General features: G+C 52.3%; 1 protein-coding gene across 2 annotated transcripts in view; it reads right to left on the reverse strand.

Annotated features, from left to right (window-relative positions):
- Nucleotides 1-600: 600 nt before the first annotated feature.
- ARIH1 (ariadne RBR E3 ubiquitin protein ligase 1) overlaps nt 601-14,204 on the reverse strand; it is a 52,989-nt gene continuing 39,385 nt past the window's right edge. The window contains exons 8-14 of one of the 2 annotated variants that reach the window (XM_026045111.1): nt 13,564-13,606; nt 12,684-12,755; nt 6,804-6,934; nt 6,665-6,722; nt 5,132-5,392; nt 4,249-4,361; nt 601-2,146 (exon numbers count right to left, since the gene is read on the reverse strand). In XM_026045111.1, the coding sequence (XP_025900896.1) occupies nt 2,062-2,146; nt 4,249-4,361; nt 5,132-5,392; nt 6,665-6,722; nt 6,804-6,934; nt 12,684-12,755; nt 13,564-13,606 (763 nt within the window). In that variant the 3' untranslated portion in view covers nt 601-2,061. The remainder of the gene's footprint in view (nt 2,147-4,248; nt 4,362-5,131; nt 5,393-6,664; nt 6,723-6,803; nt 6,935-12,683; nt 12,756-13,563; nt 13,607-14,204) is intronic. The other variant, XM_026045112.1, reaches the window with a different exon arrangement.

The following is a 14,204-nucleotide window of genomic DNA, read 5'->3' on the forward strand; positions in this document are numbered from 1 at the left end:
GCCGCGGGAGCGGGTTTCGCGCCACGTTCTGCGCCTCCTTGGTACAACACGGAGACCCCCGCCCTGCCCGCTGCTGCCTCAGGCGCTCGGGGTCCCCTGCGAGCAGCCAGAAGCGGGGCTAAAGGCTGAGCTCGCTGCCCCGGAGCAGCAGGTTCTAATCACCGTTATCGCAAGCAGAGCCCGGCTTTGCTTGCAGGGACAGCACATCCCTAAAACCCCGGGCATCCCAGCCGTGCTCGTCCCCCACCGGCACATCCCAGGGCACAGGCCGACACCGGGATCCTGCGGCTGCTCCCGCCTCACGGCCGCTCGGCCCCAGCTCCAACAGCTCCCGTCACAGCCCCGCTCCACAGCCGCGTTCCCTGATCCACCCCGGGGCACCTCAGCCCCCCTGGGCGCTGCGGGAAGCTCTTCGGAGACASCAAGGCCTGGCGAAAAATACCACAGCAGGAATTCCTATACAGGAGTAAATTTAATAAAACCACCACCAATTGTTTACTTTAACATAGCTCTTGTTACAGAAATCATAAAAATGGACTCAGTAGCTAACTCATTAGTTCTTTCCCCCTTTTAATTGGAAAAAAAAAAAAAAATCCCCCACTGATTTCAGTTTCTACGGCACTAGCTGGAGTGTTAAGTATTTGCCAGGACAGAACGCCCCAGAATTGAGCCCCAAACAAACACAAAGACAATTCCATCATCTTTCCTTTTTCAACGTTACCACTTGTTATAACGTAAGTGAAACTTAACAGCAAGGAACACTCCGCTGGACAGAGGGAAGGGAGGGAGAGGAGATCCACAGCTGAAATCTTTCAATAGGCTCTTGAGAAGTGGTGGGAAATGGCCCTCCTTTTCCTGCCTCAGAATTAAAAGAAATTAAAGAAAAAATAAGAAATGCCTAAACACACACTTCCTAGAGGTTCAGAGCGCGTGTCCTGTGTGCGTGGGAGCAGCTGAGTTGCGTTTGGGCAGGTAAAAAAAAGGTATCTGGGCAAAAAAAACAAGGCAAAGCCTCCTGAATCACAAGGTACATCTGTCACGAATGCAATGCACGATGGCTTTAGGAGCATGAGGAGCTGGAAGGGAGGAGAGGGGCCCGTTGCCAGCAATGGATACGCACAAAACCACGGAGGGCATGGGCAGAAAGCTGCAGGAAGAGGAGAAACCCAACTTCTCTGGTAACAGCCCTCAAAAAAAGAACCCAAAACAAAACAAACAAAAAAATCCTAAACTAAACAACAAAAAAATCACTACACCGGCACACGCTTCCCCCGCCCCAACCCAGGGAAAAAAACAAAAGAAAAAAAAAATCAAACTGAAAGAAAATGCACAGCAAATAGACATAATCTTGAAGATTTTTAAAGAATAAATATTTTTTTGTAATTAAACATTATGCAAACACGTGCCACGCTTGCTCTTTGTCCATGCATATGCGCTATATACAACTTTGAAAAATACTGTGTTGTCCTCTTTTAGTTTTAAAAGTCATATACAAAGTTTTTTTATTATTATTTATTTATTTTCCTTGCTGTGTGCCCCCCTCCTCCCCTCCCCCAGAAAATCACCTTTACACTGAGCCAATCCACATTCATCCATGTAGTTGGGGGGCAGAGGAGGAGGGGGGAAGGAGGCAGGGACACGTTCCCCCCCCCCGACCCTTACCAAAGTACGTCAAAATGGCTGGTTTGGACATGAAAAGCAGTGTCAAGAAACTGGTTTAAATTTCATCTGTACTACACACAGGAAAAGAAAGATAGAAAAGAAAAAGGAGTCGGCTTGGAGAATGAAGCTACGTTACAAGTTAAAGTTGGAGGGTTTTCTTTTTTTTAGTGCRTCTGTCACACTCTTATTGGCCGCCTAGAATACTGTTGTACAATGGTTTATCTACCTTTTTTTTTTTTTACAATATAATTTACTTAAAGTTTCTGTTAACAAAACAGAATCCCGGTACTACAGACCAGCAGTGTAAGAGGCGTAGTGCCTTGTGTGTGTATTTTGTTTTAATCGCATGAGCACTCTAGATGGGAAAGGTTTCAGAGTTCGTTTTATGCAGCGCCAGCCTCAGTCCTCAATGTACTCCCACAGGTCCTTCTCGTAGCCTTCATGCACATGCTGCAACAAAACCCGTCGTCGACTCTCGCAGTATCTGCAGCAAAAGGGACAACACACACAAGGAAGCAGGTTAGGAGAAGCGCAGCTTATTCTGCACATCAAGGAATGTGAACCTAAATTACGCCTCGCTTTCAAAGGCAGAGATCCCCCGAGAAGGGCTTTGCGCAGCCCGTTAGCAGTGTTAATTAAGACCTCGGTTATTCCAGTCACTAAGTCAAGGTCCCTGGTTGAAAGAAAGTACCACGCAAATCCCGAGGCATTCCCATGCAGCAAGATCCCCAYGGCCCTCAGGGCCACAGAGCTCTCCAATAACCAAAGTAGTAGAGAAAGAGCAGCTGCCATTCGTAAATGCTTGGGGGTGACAGCCCATGTGGGGCTGCTGCGCCCCTGAGAAAYGGGTGAACAAAACGGGACGCCCGTTCGGCCCTGCTCTGCCCAGGACAACGGGCTGCGCTGCGGGGGAACGGGACAGAGCACCGGGGTCTCCGGGCACCTGCATCTGCCACGGGGGCATCCAAGGGGCTCCGCAGCTGCAGCACAGGGGCCTCCTCGCCCCGGAGCCAGATGTGTGGCCAGATGTGCAGGGGAGGAAGCGCTGCAGGACACTGCWGTGCCAGGCTGCCCCTGGCCACCACGCGTGGCCAGGGGTGCGAAAGGCACATCGGCCACCTGAGCTGCACCCGAACCCTGCACATTTGGCATTGCATCAGCTCCACTGCGTATGAGCGAAGCCACCGGGGCTCTCCTGGGCACCACGGGCTGCTGCGACAGAGGCATCGCACACAAAACCCCATTGATTTCACAGAGCATGTGACAGGGAACGTGCGCAGTAACCGCTTTCCCCACCTTCAGTTGTTTGCTGCCGGTGGGGGTTTAATGCTGTTTTCTGGAAACTGCATGAACTTCACAAGCAAAGGCGGCAAAACAGCCGAAAGCCAACAAGCTGAGCCGTGAGCTGCCGCTGTTTCCGCGGGCTTCCTTACAACCCATCTGCCCACCCTGACAGCACTCCCGGTCCTGCTTTTGCACAGTGAGCAGCACATGAAGAGCTCTGCCAGAGCGTGGTTAAGACAGGACTGAACTCGTTCATTAGGGACCTGTGCAGGCTTGACAGACACATGCCGTCCTCCCAGCAACACGCGGGCAGGTTTGGGATATTACATCTCAGGCATTTCAGGCCATATTAGGTTTTATTCGGTCTCGATAGCTGTTACCATCCCTAGAAGGGCATCCAGTTTCACAGGACTTAAGCAAACAGCAAAATGAGCTGAGATGCCAACTTAAGGGCGGTGTAAAAGTTACAAAATGTCTCAAAAGAGCAGGTCCAATAGAGTGGCCCTGTCGCAGCCACGGGACCGCTGCAGGTCACGGCTATTTCCACACCCCAGCAAATCCCTTCACTGCTAAACCTTGTGTTAATTTGGCAGTAGGCTCTTTTCTTTCTCCTCCCCGAGTTAGACATAACAAATTAGTGACTCTGGCAAAATGCCTCAAAAATGCAACCCATAATCCTGTGACTCATCCGTGTTTACAGCTTTGTATTTTTCCACTGTGCAGCAGTGATTCCCTGGGCCTGGAAGACGCACGTGTGGCACACGTGTCACCTGGGCCCCAGTTCTTCAGGTCTCTCCCTSCCTTGAGACCTGGTTGCTCTCTCCCTTCTCCTTCAGCCCAGCTCCTCTCCTATCCCTRCATTTGCCCAGGGGACATGAGTGAATCCTACACATATTGCACTGCTGAAAGAAAACAGCCCGTCGCTGTCTTATGGCAAMACATCCTAGGCCAAAACTGTCCCTTGGGATCAACAAAGTTGCTCCTTGTTCTGCTGCCTTGGTCCAGGCCGCTCCCCGGGGCTCCTTCTGCGTAGGAAGAGCAGTGACCAGAAACAAAAGCTCTTCACACACAACGCTGTTCCGTTACAGGCCCCAAGCTCCTGGTTCCTGCTGAGCAAAGCAGAGGCAGGAGCCTCCATGGAGGCGACCACCCCAAGTGCTGCTCCCACACCTCGTGCTGCAGCATCCGCTCGGGAGCCTCGCCGCGGAGCACGGCAAGGGCCGGCACACGACACCCCCAAGCACACGGGACAGCAACCGCAGCTGCTAGGACAGCTTCGAGAGAGAGGCTTCAGAAACAAACCTGTACTTATCCTGTACTTTCTGCTTTATGTCTTGCAGCGAATCTTGGGATATATCTCGCTCAAGGTACCCAGAAAGCACCTCTGTAGCATTCTCTAAGTCTGCTTGGTTATTCTGTAAAGATAGAGAGCACCAGTTTATCTGTTAATGGCATTTTTGGAAGAGACTTCTCTAATCCAAATGAAAGTTAACATTGAAATAAAAACCAGAGTGAGAACTAAACCCTCATATTTACCCAKTCAAGCAGCCTGCTCTACACATCAGAATCGAAAAATCATCAATTTCTTCATTCGTGCAGCTATGGCAGCCCACACCAACCCTTCTCTTACTCTTTGGAGAGTATGGTACAAGCCAATGTGGTCTTCCATTCTTTTTCTTGCCTGTTTAATTTTTCCCAGCATTAGCAAGGACTTTGCTGGCTCCTTTGCACGCACAGCAGCCCCAGAGCACAGTTGTGACTACTGCTCCGTGGCTGYGAGCACCGGTTGCTGAGCTCACAGCACAGGAGCCCTCTGCTTGCCTTCTACACAGACACTGATGGAGGAGGGTTTTAATCAGAAACAGCCCATACGATTTGACCCAGAAAACAGACTGGACTTGCACGTTTAGACCTTCAAGTGCTCTTTTACAGGGAGAAACGCTGGCTGGGAGGAAGGGGCAATAACCTGGGAATGTGGTTGCGCTTTAATGCATTCTTCCCCAATTTCAAGCCATCAACCTTCCATCTCTTCCTTGTTTCATAATGCACCAGATTTGATTCTGCCTTCTCTCTTCYAGCAGAGAAAGCTGCACAGGGCCTGGCAGGGCCTCTCCCTTCTGCATCACGGGAAAACAGCCTCCCCAAGCATTAAATCCCTACACATCCCTAGCACATTTTCTCCTACCTCAAAGATAATGGACTGATTATTCTTTTTGAGGTAGAAGGCAAAGACGTAAGTGTACATGAGTGTGGCACGACACTGGCAGAGGACGTCGACTGCTTTCTTCAGGAACTGCACCTCGATCCACGACATGTTGTGCTGCTGCATCTCCTCCATCTTCTGCTTCACCTGAGCATAGAGCTTGTGCTCRAAGCGCAGGCTCTGCATGTGGTTCATGTAGCGGTTGCAGTAGAACAGGTACCTCTGCAGGGCTGCTCTGGATCGCTGTGGTAGTCCCCAGCAGTGGAGAAAATGAAAAGAGAACCAAGAGTTAAATCAGAACAGTGACTGCAAGAGAAGCAAACCCTTCACTCGGCTCTTCCTGGCCCTGAGGGGCAGCTTCCTTTCCAGTGCGTTTCCTCTCCTCTCACACTGGAGACATCCAGATGACTCCGCTCTGCACGGTGCTCGTAGCCCTGACACTGCGGGGACCAGAGGCAGCCYCGCTCAGCCCGCTGCCACACGGGAACTCCCACTCCACACTCATCCGCAGCCTTGAAAATGAGCASAATCACCCTACTAACGTCTCACCGGTTTTATTTTCAGCCCTCCATCTCCAATTACAGGACATAAAACCTTCCAGGGTGGTGACAAGCAGTAAGCAGCAGTTTTTTTTTCCTTCCAGCAAATAAGGAATTATAACTAAAAAGTGATTGTGCTTCTATTAACAGAGCAAGCCTTGACTGCCTAGGCCACGCTGCCTCTAGAGCAGGGGAAGGGGCCATGTGTTGAGGAGTACAAGAAAACCAAGATGACTCACTACGCAGCCATTCATCTTATTTTCTTTTCCCTAACAGATGAGCTGAAAAATGTCAGTGTGTGCATGGTTAAACTTGTTCAGCCTGGAAGCACAAGCCCTCAATCCGAGCACACCTGGGACTAAGGGGGTTGCTGRAAGCGCGCTGGGTTTCGGCTCTCGCAGCACTCGGACAAGATGCAGAGCCCGGGTTTCTGCGAGCAGCAGCTCACTGCATGGGATCCCTCTCYATTAAAAGGCTTTTGCCTGTGCTATCCATACTCACTAAACTGCTTAATTCAGCTGCAACTTCACCCACACTTTCTACTCCTATCAGGCTTCCAAGAACAATTATTGGAACAACCAAAGTCTATTAAATTCATATTCAGAAGGTACGTTGTGGAACCTCAGGAACTCATCAAGAACTYTGCAGTAACGAGCAGTTTACACAGRATGTCAGGGCTGTTGCCTCAGACCCACAGCATTACGATGACTTCATGTGATGAGCTGTTACAAAACAGGCAAGGCGGCACGACAGATAACAAYCGAGTTAATGTGTTCTTTAAACCGGATTTTAAGTGACTTTGAACATTTTCTTGGGCACAAGGCAAGAGTCCAAAGCTTCTGGGGCACTTGGCTGCCTTTTGGATTTGTGCCCAAGGCAGGAGATTCCCCAGGGCTCGTTTACGGGTGCATGGAAAGCCCACAAGCCTGCCCCGGGATCCGCGCCCGCCCTTGCCCACCGAAGGTCGAGGACTCACCTCCTGTGCATCCCTTGCTGCCTTTGCATCATCCTCGTTGTAGCGATTGCAGTTGTACCTGCACGGGGACAGCGAATGCAGAGGGTTTAGTGCCAGGGCAGGCAGGGCTTGTCCCCTACGGGCACAGCCCCCAACTCACCAGGCAGATCCGTGGGGCTCCCAGGGGCCCAGGCACACCCAGCAAAACTCAGCTTTACAGTTCTGGTTCCGACAGACCATGTGGTTGCAGCCCCCGTCCTTCTCGATGGTCACGTGGCATTTCGGGCACTCCTGGGAACAGGGCAGGGATTAACGTTAGCAGGGAAAGCCGGGCCCAGTGTGGGGAAAGGGAAGAGCGCGGCACCGAACCACCCCGGAGCCTGGCAGGGCTGCGCCGCAGCAAGGGGCCGCATGCCACGCGAGGGGCATCATCTGCTGCTCTCCTTGATCACCAACATCCTCTTCCAGCTCAGACCTTACAATACGTCCCCAGCTCAGAACAGCGAAACAACCACCAAAAAACCCCATGGAATAACTCAGTTTATGTATGTAGCTGCCGTACCTTGCTAGCGGGAGCCTGGATGAGCAATATTGTGACTTTCTGCAAAACCACAGTCGTGCTGATGGTCCACAATTGCCCAGGGGAAGGCATGGGGCTTTCCTCGAAGACAAGCACTTGGACCCTTTCAACACAAGCGGTAAAAGCCCAACCGTGTGCTGATATCACACGTTATCCATCCGAGACACCTGCCACTGCGAAAACGCCACCCAAAAAGCCACCGAAACCTCAGAGCTGAAGCTCAGCGTGCTGCAAAGAAGCTCCTGTCAGCTCAGACACTTCGGGTATTCCCATGTTTGCTGCCAGGCTCCTCCTGCCCTCCTCATGCAGCACCTCGCTGGGGACTCTCCTACAGGAAGAGTAGGGGCTTCCTCTTTCTCTTTCTCCTCTTTTCTAGGGGATGAGGTCTCTGCCGAGCACCAGGACATGCAAGATGAGCGCTGCTCACAGAGGCTATTCTCCAAAGCTCTCCCTAACACCAACATCATTCTCATACGGCCACAGCGCGTGGCCCCTTCAGAAGATGCCATTCGGCTGGAAACCCCATGCAGAACATCAGAAAACCCRAGTATTCCCCTAGCACCCCAGTAGGCACCAACATTGGGGTGGCAAAAATAGCCTAAGCTGCATCTGCTGGCAAAGGGAACCAGYCCAGTCCCTTGCCCGGGGCACTCCTCCTGTGCCAACAACCCAAAACACCGAGAATATCAAGTGTATTTTAACCCCAGTACTGTGCCAACCCAAGGAGGGGACAAGGAGAGCACCTTGCAAAGCAACTGTGGCTTATACAAATGTGATGTTTCTGCAAAACCTGAGGTTTTATTTACAAGGCGACACTCAACACRAGCCAAAGAGCTGGCAGAGCTCAGCAGTCCTCCCTTGGAAAGCCAGCAGCAGCTCTTGGGCCAGAGCAGCATGAAATCCTGCACCCCAGTCTTGACCTTTCCCTTCACAGAGAAGAAATCGAGAGTACGATGCCCCGCTCCGCCACTCTATACCCATCCACGTCCGCTGAAGATCTACGTGCTCTGCCAGGATRTAACTATTCACTTCTTCATCCTCAAAGTCCCGCTTTGGTCTGGCTCTTTGCCCCTGAAGGAGAAAGGTTAGTGGCTGGACCTGCTGCTCAGGCTCCAAGCAGCAAGCAACAGGCAGGGGATGGCCTGGCCTGGGTCCACTCTGTCCCTCACAGCCTTTGTCCAACCACGGATTTGATAAAGGAAGCAGAGCAGCTCCCTCAAAGGTGCCTCCAGGAGTCACCACCAGTCACAGACACCATCAAAATGTCCCGTTGGGTCCTTTACAGGACAGTCTGTCCAGCTGGGTAAGGCGGGTCCCAAACAGTCAGGCTAGTTTGGTGAATTTGGGGATAAAAACRGTGTCTCCTTGTAATGCAGAGCAGCGACTGCTCTCCTTCCTCATGCAGCCCTGCTCTCCTTGCCCATCCCGCACACAAACATCCCGATTTGTCACATCAAACCCTTTGCAGCTGTGTGGGCAGACCACAGCTTGCTCCGCTCCTCACCTAGGCTGCGCTTTCCATGCCAGACTGCCCGGGCAGCCCGCTCCTGTGCTCTGCTACAGCTCTGCGGTCGCTCAAACACCGATCCTGGGGCGCAGGGTCACCAAGGGCTTTTCCAAGGTGGGAAATTCTGAAATTCAGTCTCTGACTTTCAGTTCCAAGGCTGAAATTCTTCCTTCACGTCTTTAAGGACAAGACTATGCTTTTCGGTGCCTAAATACTGCGCACGAAGCGCTRGGGTGGCAACCAGAACAAGAAGGCGCTAATTGCGGCGAGGGGAAGGCCCTTCTCGGGGAGTTTCTATGCTCTCCTCCAAGCAAGGCAGACAGCTCAGGAAACCATACGGATCCATCACGCTGTGCAAACACACGTACGTATCACCAAAGACTTGGAAAAAGCCACGAGAAGAGCGTATTAAAAAAACGCTGAACACCAACAGGGGGAAAAACCAGCAACTATTCAAACCACTAATGTAATAACTAGGAGGGATTTATAGGTTAAAGAGGACAGGGAAGAAAGATTTTTTTGAGAATTACGACCACGCTAACAACCTCAGAGCCAGCAAATTAAATCCCTGATGGAGTGGATTATTCTGTAGGTTATGTCCCGGTCCCCGGCGCAGAAAGCAGCTTGCGGAYGCTGTGAATACATCCGCGCCGTGCGTGCGCGGCCGCGGCGGGACGCCCTGCCCACACACGGACTCTGCGGCCATCCCGGGRACGCCGGCGCGCTCCAAGAGCATCCCAAGTGCCGTGCCCGGCTCCAGGCACTGCCAGCGGTGACAACGCCTGGATCACTGAGCAGAACAGGGAATTCTGAACCTCTGGAAGGAAAGGCAGCACTTACGTAGCTATTCCCTATTCATGGATCCTGCCCTGAATTGCAGCTAAGTCCTGCAGGAAAGCGGAGGCATTTCTAATATCAAATGAGCAAGTAGCATGAACAGCAGTTTAACTTCAGCAAAAACCCCTGCCGTGGGTGCAGGCGGGCACAGATGAGATCCAAAAACCCCTTTTCTTCTTTCTTTGAGAACCCAAAGATGCGGAGATCAGCGCTGCTGAAACTCAGGCTCAAAACYATTATTTTCATCTTCCTCTCCTTTCAGGCTCCTTTCTGGCAGCCCTAACRCACCTTAAGCAAACTGGAAATAAATACAGACACCCAAGTTGGCTTGGAGGGCTTGGGTGCCCCTACCCCAACCCGGTTAAAGTCTATAGAGCTGAGAGGGGTGTTGGGGTTTCTTTATTCCCCACCAGAAACCCGCCCAGTTTATCCAAAGAGGAAAGGATCAAGTTTCAAACCAGGGATCCACGCTGAGAGAGCAAGCAAAAYAAAATCTAACACAGGGATTTCCCAAGTGCAAGTAAATAAACCTGAAATTATATATACATTTAATACACGGCTGACCACAAAGTCAATACTCAAACCTCATTGTATTTCATTCAGTGCTCTACATAACACAACAAAAAAACCCTATCGCGTCCCTGGTTTGTGAGCAGAAGCCAACGGAGCTGGGTTTCCTTCTCCTAGTCTCTCATGCAGCAACCGCCTCATTTCCCTCGGCTGCTCTGTCACCAAGCAAGTGACAACAAAGGCACCTCACGCTCGCCTGCTGCACAGGGTCACAAGCAGGCAGCGCAGAAGGCCGGCGGCTTCCTCTCARTTCTTGATGCTGGCAAGAGGGCAAGTTTTCTTCCCTGACCACAGGTCCCCGGGACGAGGCTGCAGCCCAGTGTCACACACRGGCCTGGAGAAAGGACTTGGCAGGAGCGGCAACCTGCTGGGAACGGCGGCAGCAACAGAAACGGGGCAGCGGGGACAAATGCAGTACTTGGAGAAGAGGGTTTTTCCTCCACGGATGGGGATTTGAAGCCCCTTCTAGGTGCTCTGGGGCCAGTCAGACACAGTGTAAGGGCTCTGGCTCGCATGCACTGAGGCAAAGAGCAGTGGAGGCCAAAACCCGCCAACCCAAATGCCACTGCCCTGCTGTCGGTCGGGGCGCTGCCCCTCGCCTGTGCCATTCGCAGGCCCCACGGCGCAGCGGGAAGGATATTTCCCCCCAGCCGCCCCGCCGAGCTGCACGGCTGTGTGGTTCCCGTCCGAAGAGCAGTCGGAGCGTGTCAGTGTCAGAGCAGCGCTCGGCTTTCGCGGCGCTCGGCCGGCAGCCAGCGCGCACACGCGGAGGCGGCGGCGGCCGCGCTGCGCCCCCCAGCACGCGTGCTCCCAACACCGGCACCGCTCKCACCTCATCGCCAGAGCAGGGTGAAACCTCGCTGCGCACGGAGGCAGGAGAGCAGCGGGTCACGTTTCCTGCCGCCTTTCCCCTCCGCTGCATAAAGCATCAGCTCCGAGAAGAACAGCAATACTGTCTGTTACTTAAGTCAATTGATACGGTGATTGTAAGACCCCGTGACAGCAGCCTTGCTCAAATGTCTGCTGTAATTACCCTGTTTTTCCTTCTCCTCCTGTTGCTTTTGTGCACTGCGGGCTCCCAAGTGCTTTCCTGCAAGAGAAGCAGCTCCCTCTGCGCTGGAGGCAGTAGCTGAGCCGGGGACGTTCAAGGACAAGGGGTCCCACTCCTGCTGACACGAGACTACAGGGACCAGCAGACGAGCTGGGCCGAGGCCCACGCGGCCACGCCAGGCACGCGCCTCCCACCCGGCATCCTCTGCATGGCTGCTTCCCACAAAACCATCGCGCTCCCGCTGCTCAAGCCCGTTTCCGACAGCCTGAGCTGCGAGCAGCTGCCCAGCCGCTTGCAGGGCTCCTAGCTGAGAGCTTCTAGAGGCCGGGTAAAAGCGGGGTGATCATCTTGGCAACAGCAGCTCGGCCTGAGCTCAAAGCCTTGGCAAGGGAGCTGCCGAAGCCCCCGCGGCCCTGCCTGGAAGAGAAGTTGCCCGGTATTTCCAGGCAGCGATAGCGGCACGTTACCTGTGTTGGATCTACAGCACCACACACGGTTGCATCCCTTCAGCAAGCACAAAACCCAGTAAGGAAGAGCTTAATATCTAACCAGGTCAAAGCCTAGCAAGCCCAGGACAGCCAGAATTAACCAGCATTCCCACGCCGGAGCTCAGACCCTGTCTGCATCCACACCAAGCACACAACAGCGTGGGCCAAAGCACACGGAGAGCCCCAAGGCCGTCACCAATAGCCTAGGGGTGTCGTGGGGCACTGCCAACACACAGGCACTGCCAACAGGCACTGCCAACACATCCTGCACCGCCAGCACAGGCAGCAGGGAGGTGGCAGTTCTGATGTCCCAAGTATTTGGCACCCTCGGCYGAAGGCTGCTTCACATGTGTTTACATCAGCCTTTCCAAACTACTCAGCTCCTCTTCCTCGGGTTTACTCGAGGCGATAGCTGAAGACCAAGCAAACTCTGCACAAATTTGGTCCCGTTCCTGAGCTCCAATACATCCCCGGCCTCAGAGAAAGCCTGGTTAATTTTACTGGGCCTCCGAGCAGAGGCCCCGCAGACCGTGGTCCCCGGAGGCGGCGGCGCGCGGCGTTTCAGCCCGCGCCTCGCRGCACCACGGCTCGTTCTGCCATTCTCCCTAACGCCACGGTCCAGCTCCGTGCAAACCCCGCTGGGAACCCGGCAGCGCCATGAGCCGGTCGCACACGGAGCCAGCAAACACATCCCTAGCACCCCGAGWGCGCTCGGCAGCGGGGGCCGCCGGCTCCCCTCCCACGTGCGCCCCTGTGAGCTTCCTTTGGGATTCCTATGGACTCCTTGCTAGCAGAGCAAGGAAGAGCCCAACCAGCTCCAGGCAGTAGCAGCTCTTTGCACTTAAAACAAGAGCACTGCAGCCTACYGCCCATTTTTATACTCTCCATTAACTAATGGCATGCAAAATCCATGCAAAGATCCCGGTGCCGCATCCTAGTGCCAAGGAATCCGGCTGCCATCCTTCCCACAGGATAGCCTATACAAAACAGGAGGAAAAAGCTCTCACCTTTGTGTTTGCTGCAATCCAATTAGAAGTTTCACTGTCATCATCGCACTTCTTAATCCATTTCTTTAACCACTGTAAGAAAAAAGAATGAAGAGTTGCTTTTAAATATAGGAATGTGGGCTTTAGTTAGTCTCATTAGTTGCACATAAGTGGCATGAAGAGCATTTTCACTTTCAGATAATTAAGGTGTCAACTGTATTCACCTTTAAATGATGAAACTGTTAAGTCAAAAAACAAAGAAAAGAGGAAAGAAAAAAAAAAGTTCTTTGAAGGAGAGGCTAAACAGGAAACAATTGACTAAACTATTTCATAAGACTTCTAACCACAATAGAGGGGCGGGAGATTGGCAAAACGCACCAGTAAGTTTCCATTAATCTAAATCTTGGGAAAACTCAGTCCATTTACATGGTGCATTCCCCGACTGGAGCCACTTGAGATGCACCAAGGCCATCTGGAAATGCCACTGGGGACCACACGTCCCACCTTAGAGGGGGTTTTTCTCTCTAGGGTGAACAGGGCAACATCACATGGACGCAAGCTGCAGAAGCAAAGACTGCCTGCACCTGCTAGATAATAAACCAGCCACATTGCTACGGGAACACCACCACCACCACGCACGGCCTTTGGCAGAGCAGCAGCTCCTAGAACCAGGCCCAAATTCATTATTTCTGCATTAAAATCAAGCTGCTGAAGCTCGATTTTAACACAGAAACCCTGTGGTTACAGCAACACTCTTCCTTTCTGAAGCTACACGGTTCTTCTTTGGAGGTGAACCATGGTCCCCCTTGATGCAAGCAGCCTGGGCCACATTGCTAGGCACCTTGCACCCACAGCTTGACTTAGAAGTCACGGATTTAGATAAGAGCTTGGACGTGCTCACCTTACACTTAACAGGATCATGCCAATTTTCACCACAATTAAAGCTGTAAGCAAAAGAAAAGAGAAATCAGTAAGGTAGATGACTGTAAGTTAAGGACATGGCAGCTCTCTTCTGGGTTCTACCAAAAGTGTGTGGCCATTCCCCACTACAGACCTAAATACACTTCAAATCTCTACAGTGTCTTCAAGGATTCAAGAAGTGYGTCAGGAACCTAATTTGAAACCATCAATTTGGCTATGGGTCCTCTGTCAGCAGAAGCCTCTGTGTCACAGGAGGCCAGGAGACACAGAGAAGGCAACAGGCGCACACTGAAGGTCTCCACAGCCAGCTGCTCCCGACTCCAGCTTTCCATTTTCAATGAAATGCCAGTATTTAGAGATACATTTTCCAAGTCTAGATATTATTTCACACACCGTTGACAAAACACTCAAGAAAACACCACAGTGAAGGTCAGTGTGTGGCACGGGTGCTGTTCGTTGAAGAGCTCTTCAACCATTTCCTCTGGAGAACTTACCAGCTAAAGAAAAGTAAGTCTAGGAGCTTCCTCCCTATTAATAACTGGTTCCCATTRGAGGCGACACCACATGGAAAGGGCTCACTCTACACATTTAGGAGGCGGAGAAGTGTGTCCAGCTGAAGGT

This window comes from Nothoprocta perdicaria, unplaced genomic scaffold, assembly GCF_003342845.1.
Source record: "Nothoprocta perdicaria isolate Ctin4 unplaced genomic scaffold, notPer1 scaffold_399, whole genome shotgun sequence".
In the NCBI taxonomy this organism is placed as follows: domain Eukaryota; kingdom Metazoa; phylum Chordata; class Aves; order Tinamiformes; family Tinamidae; genus Nothoprocta; species Nothoprocta perdicaria.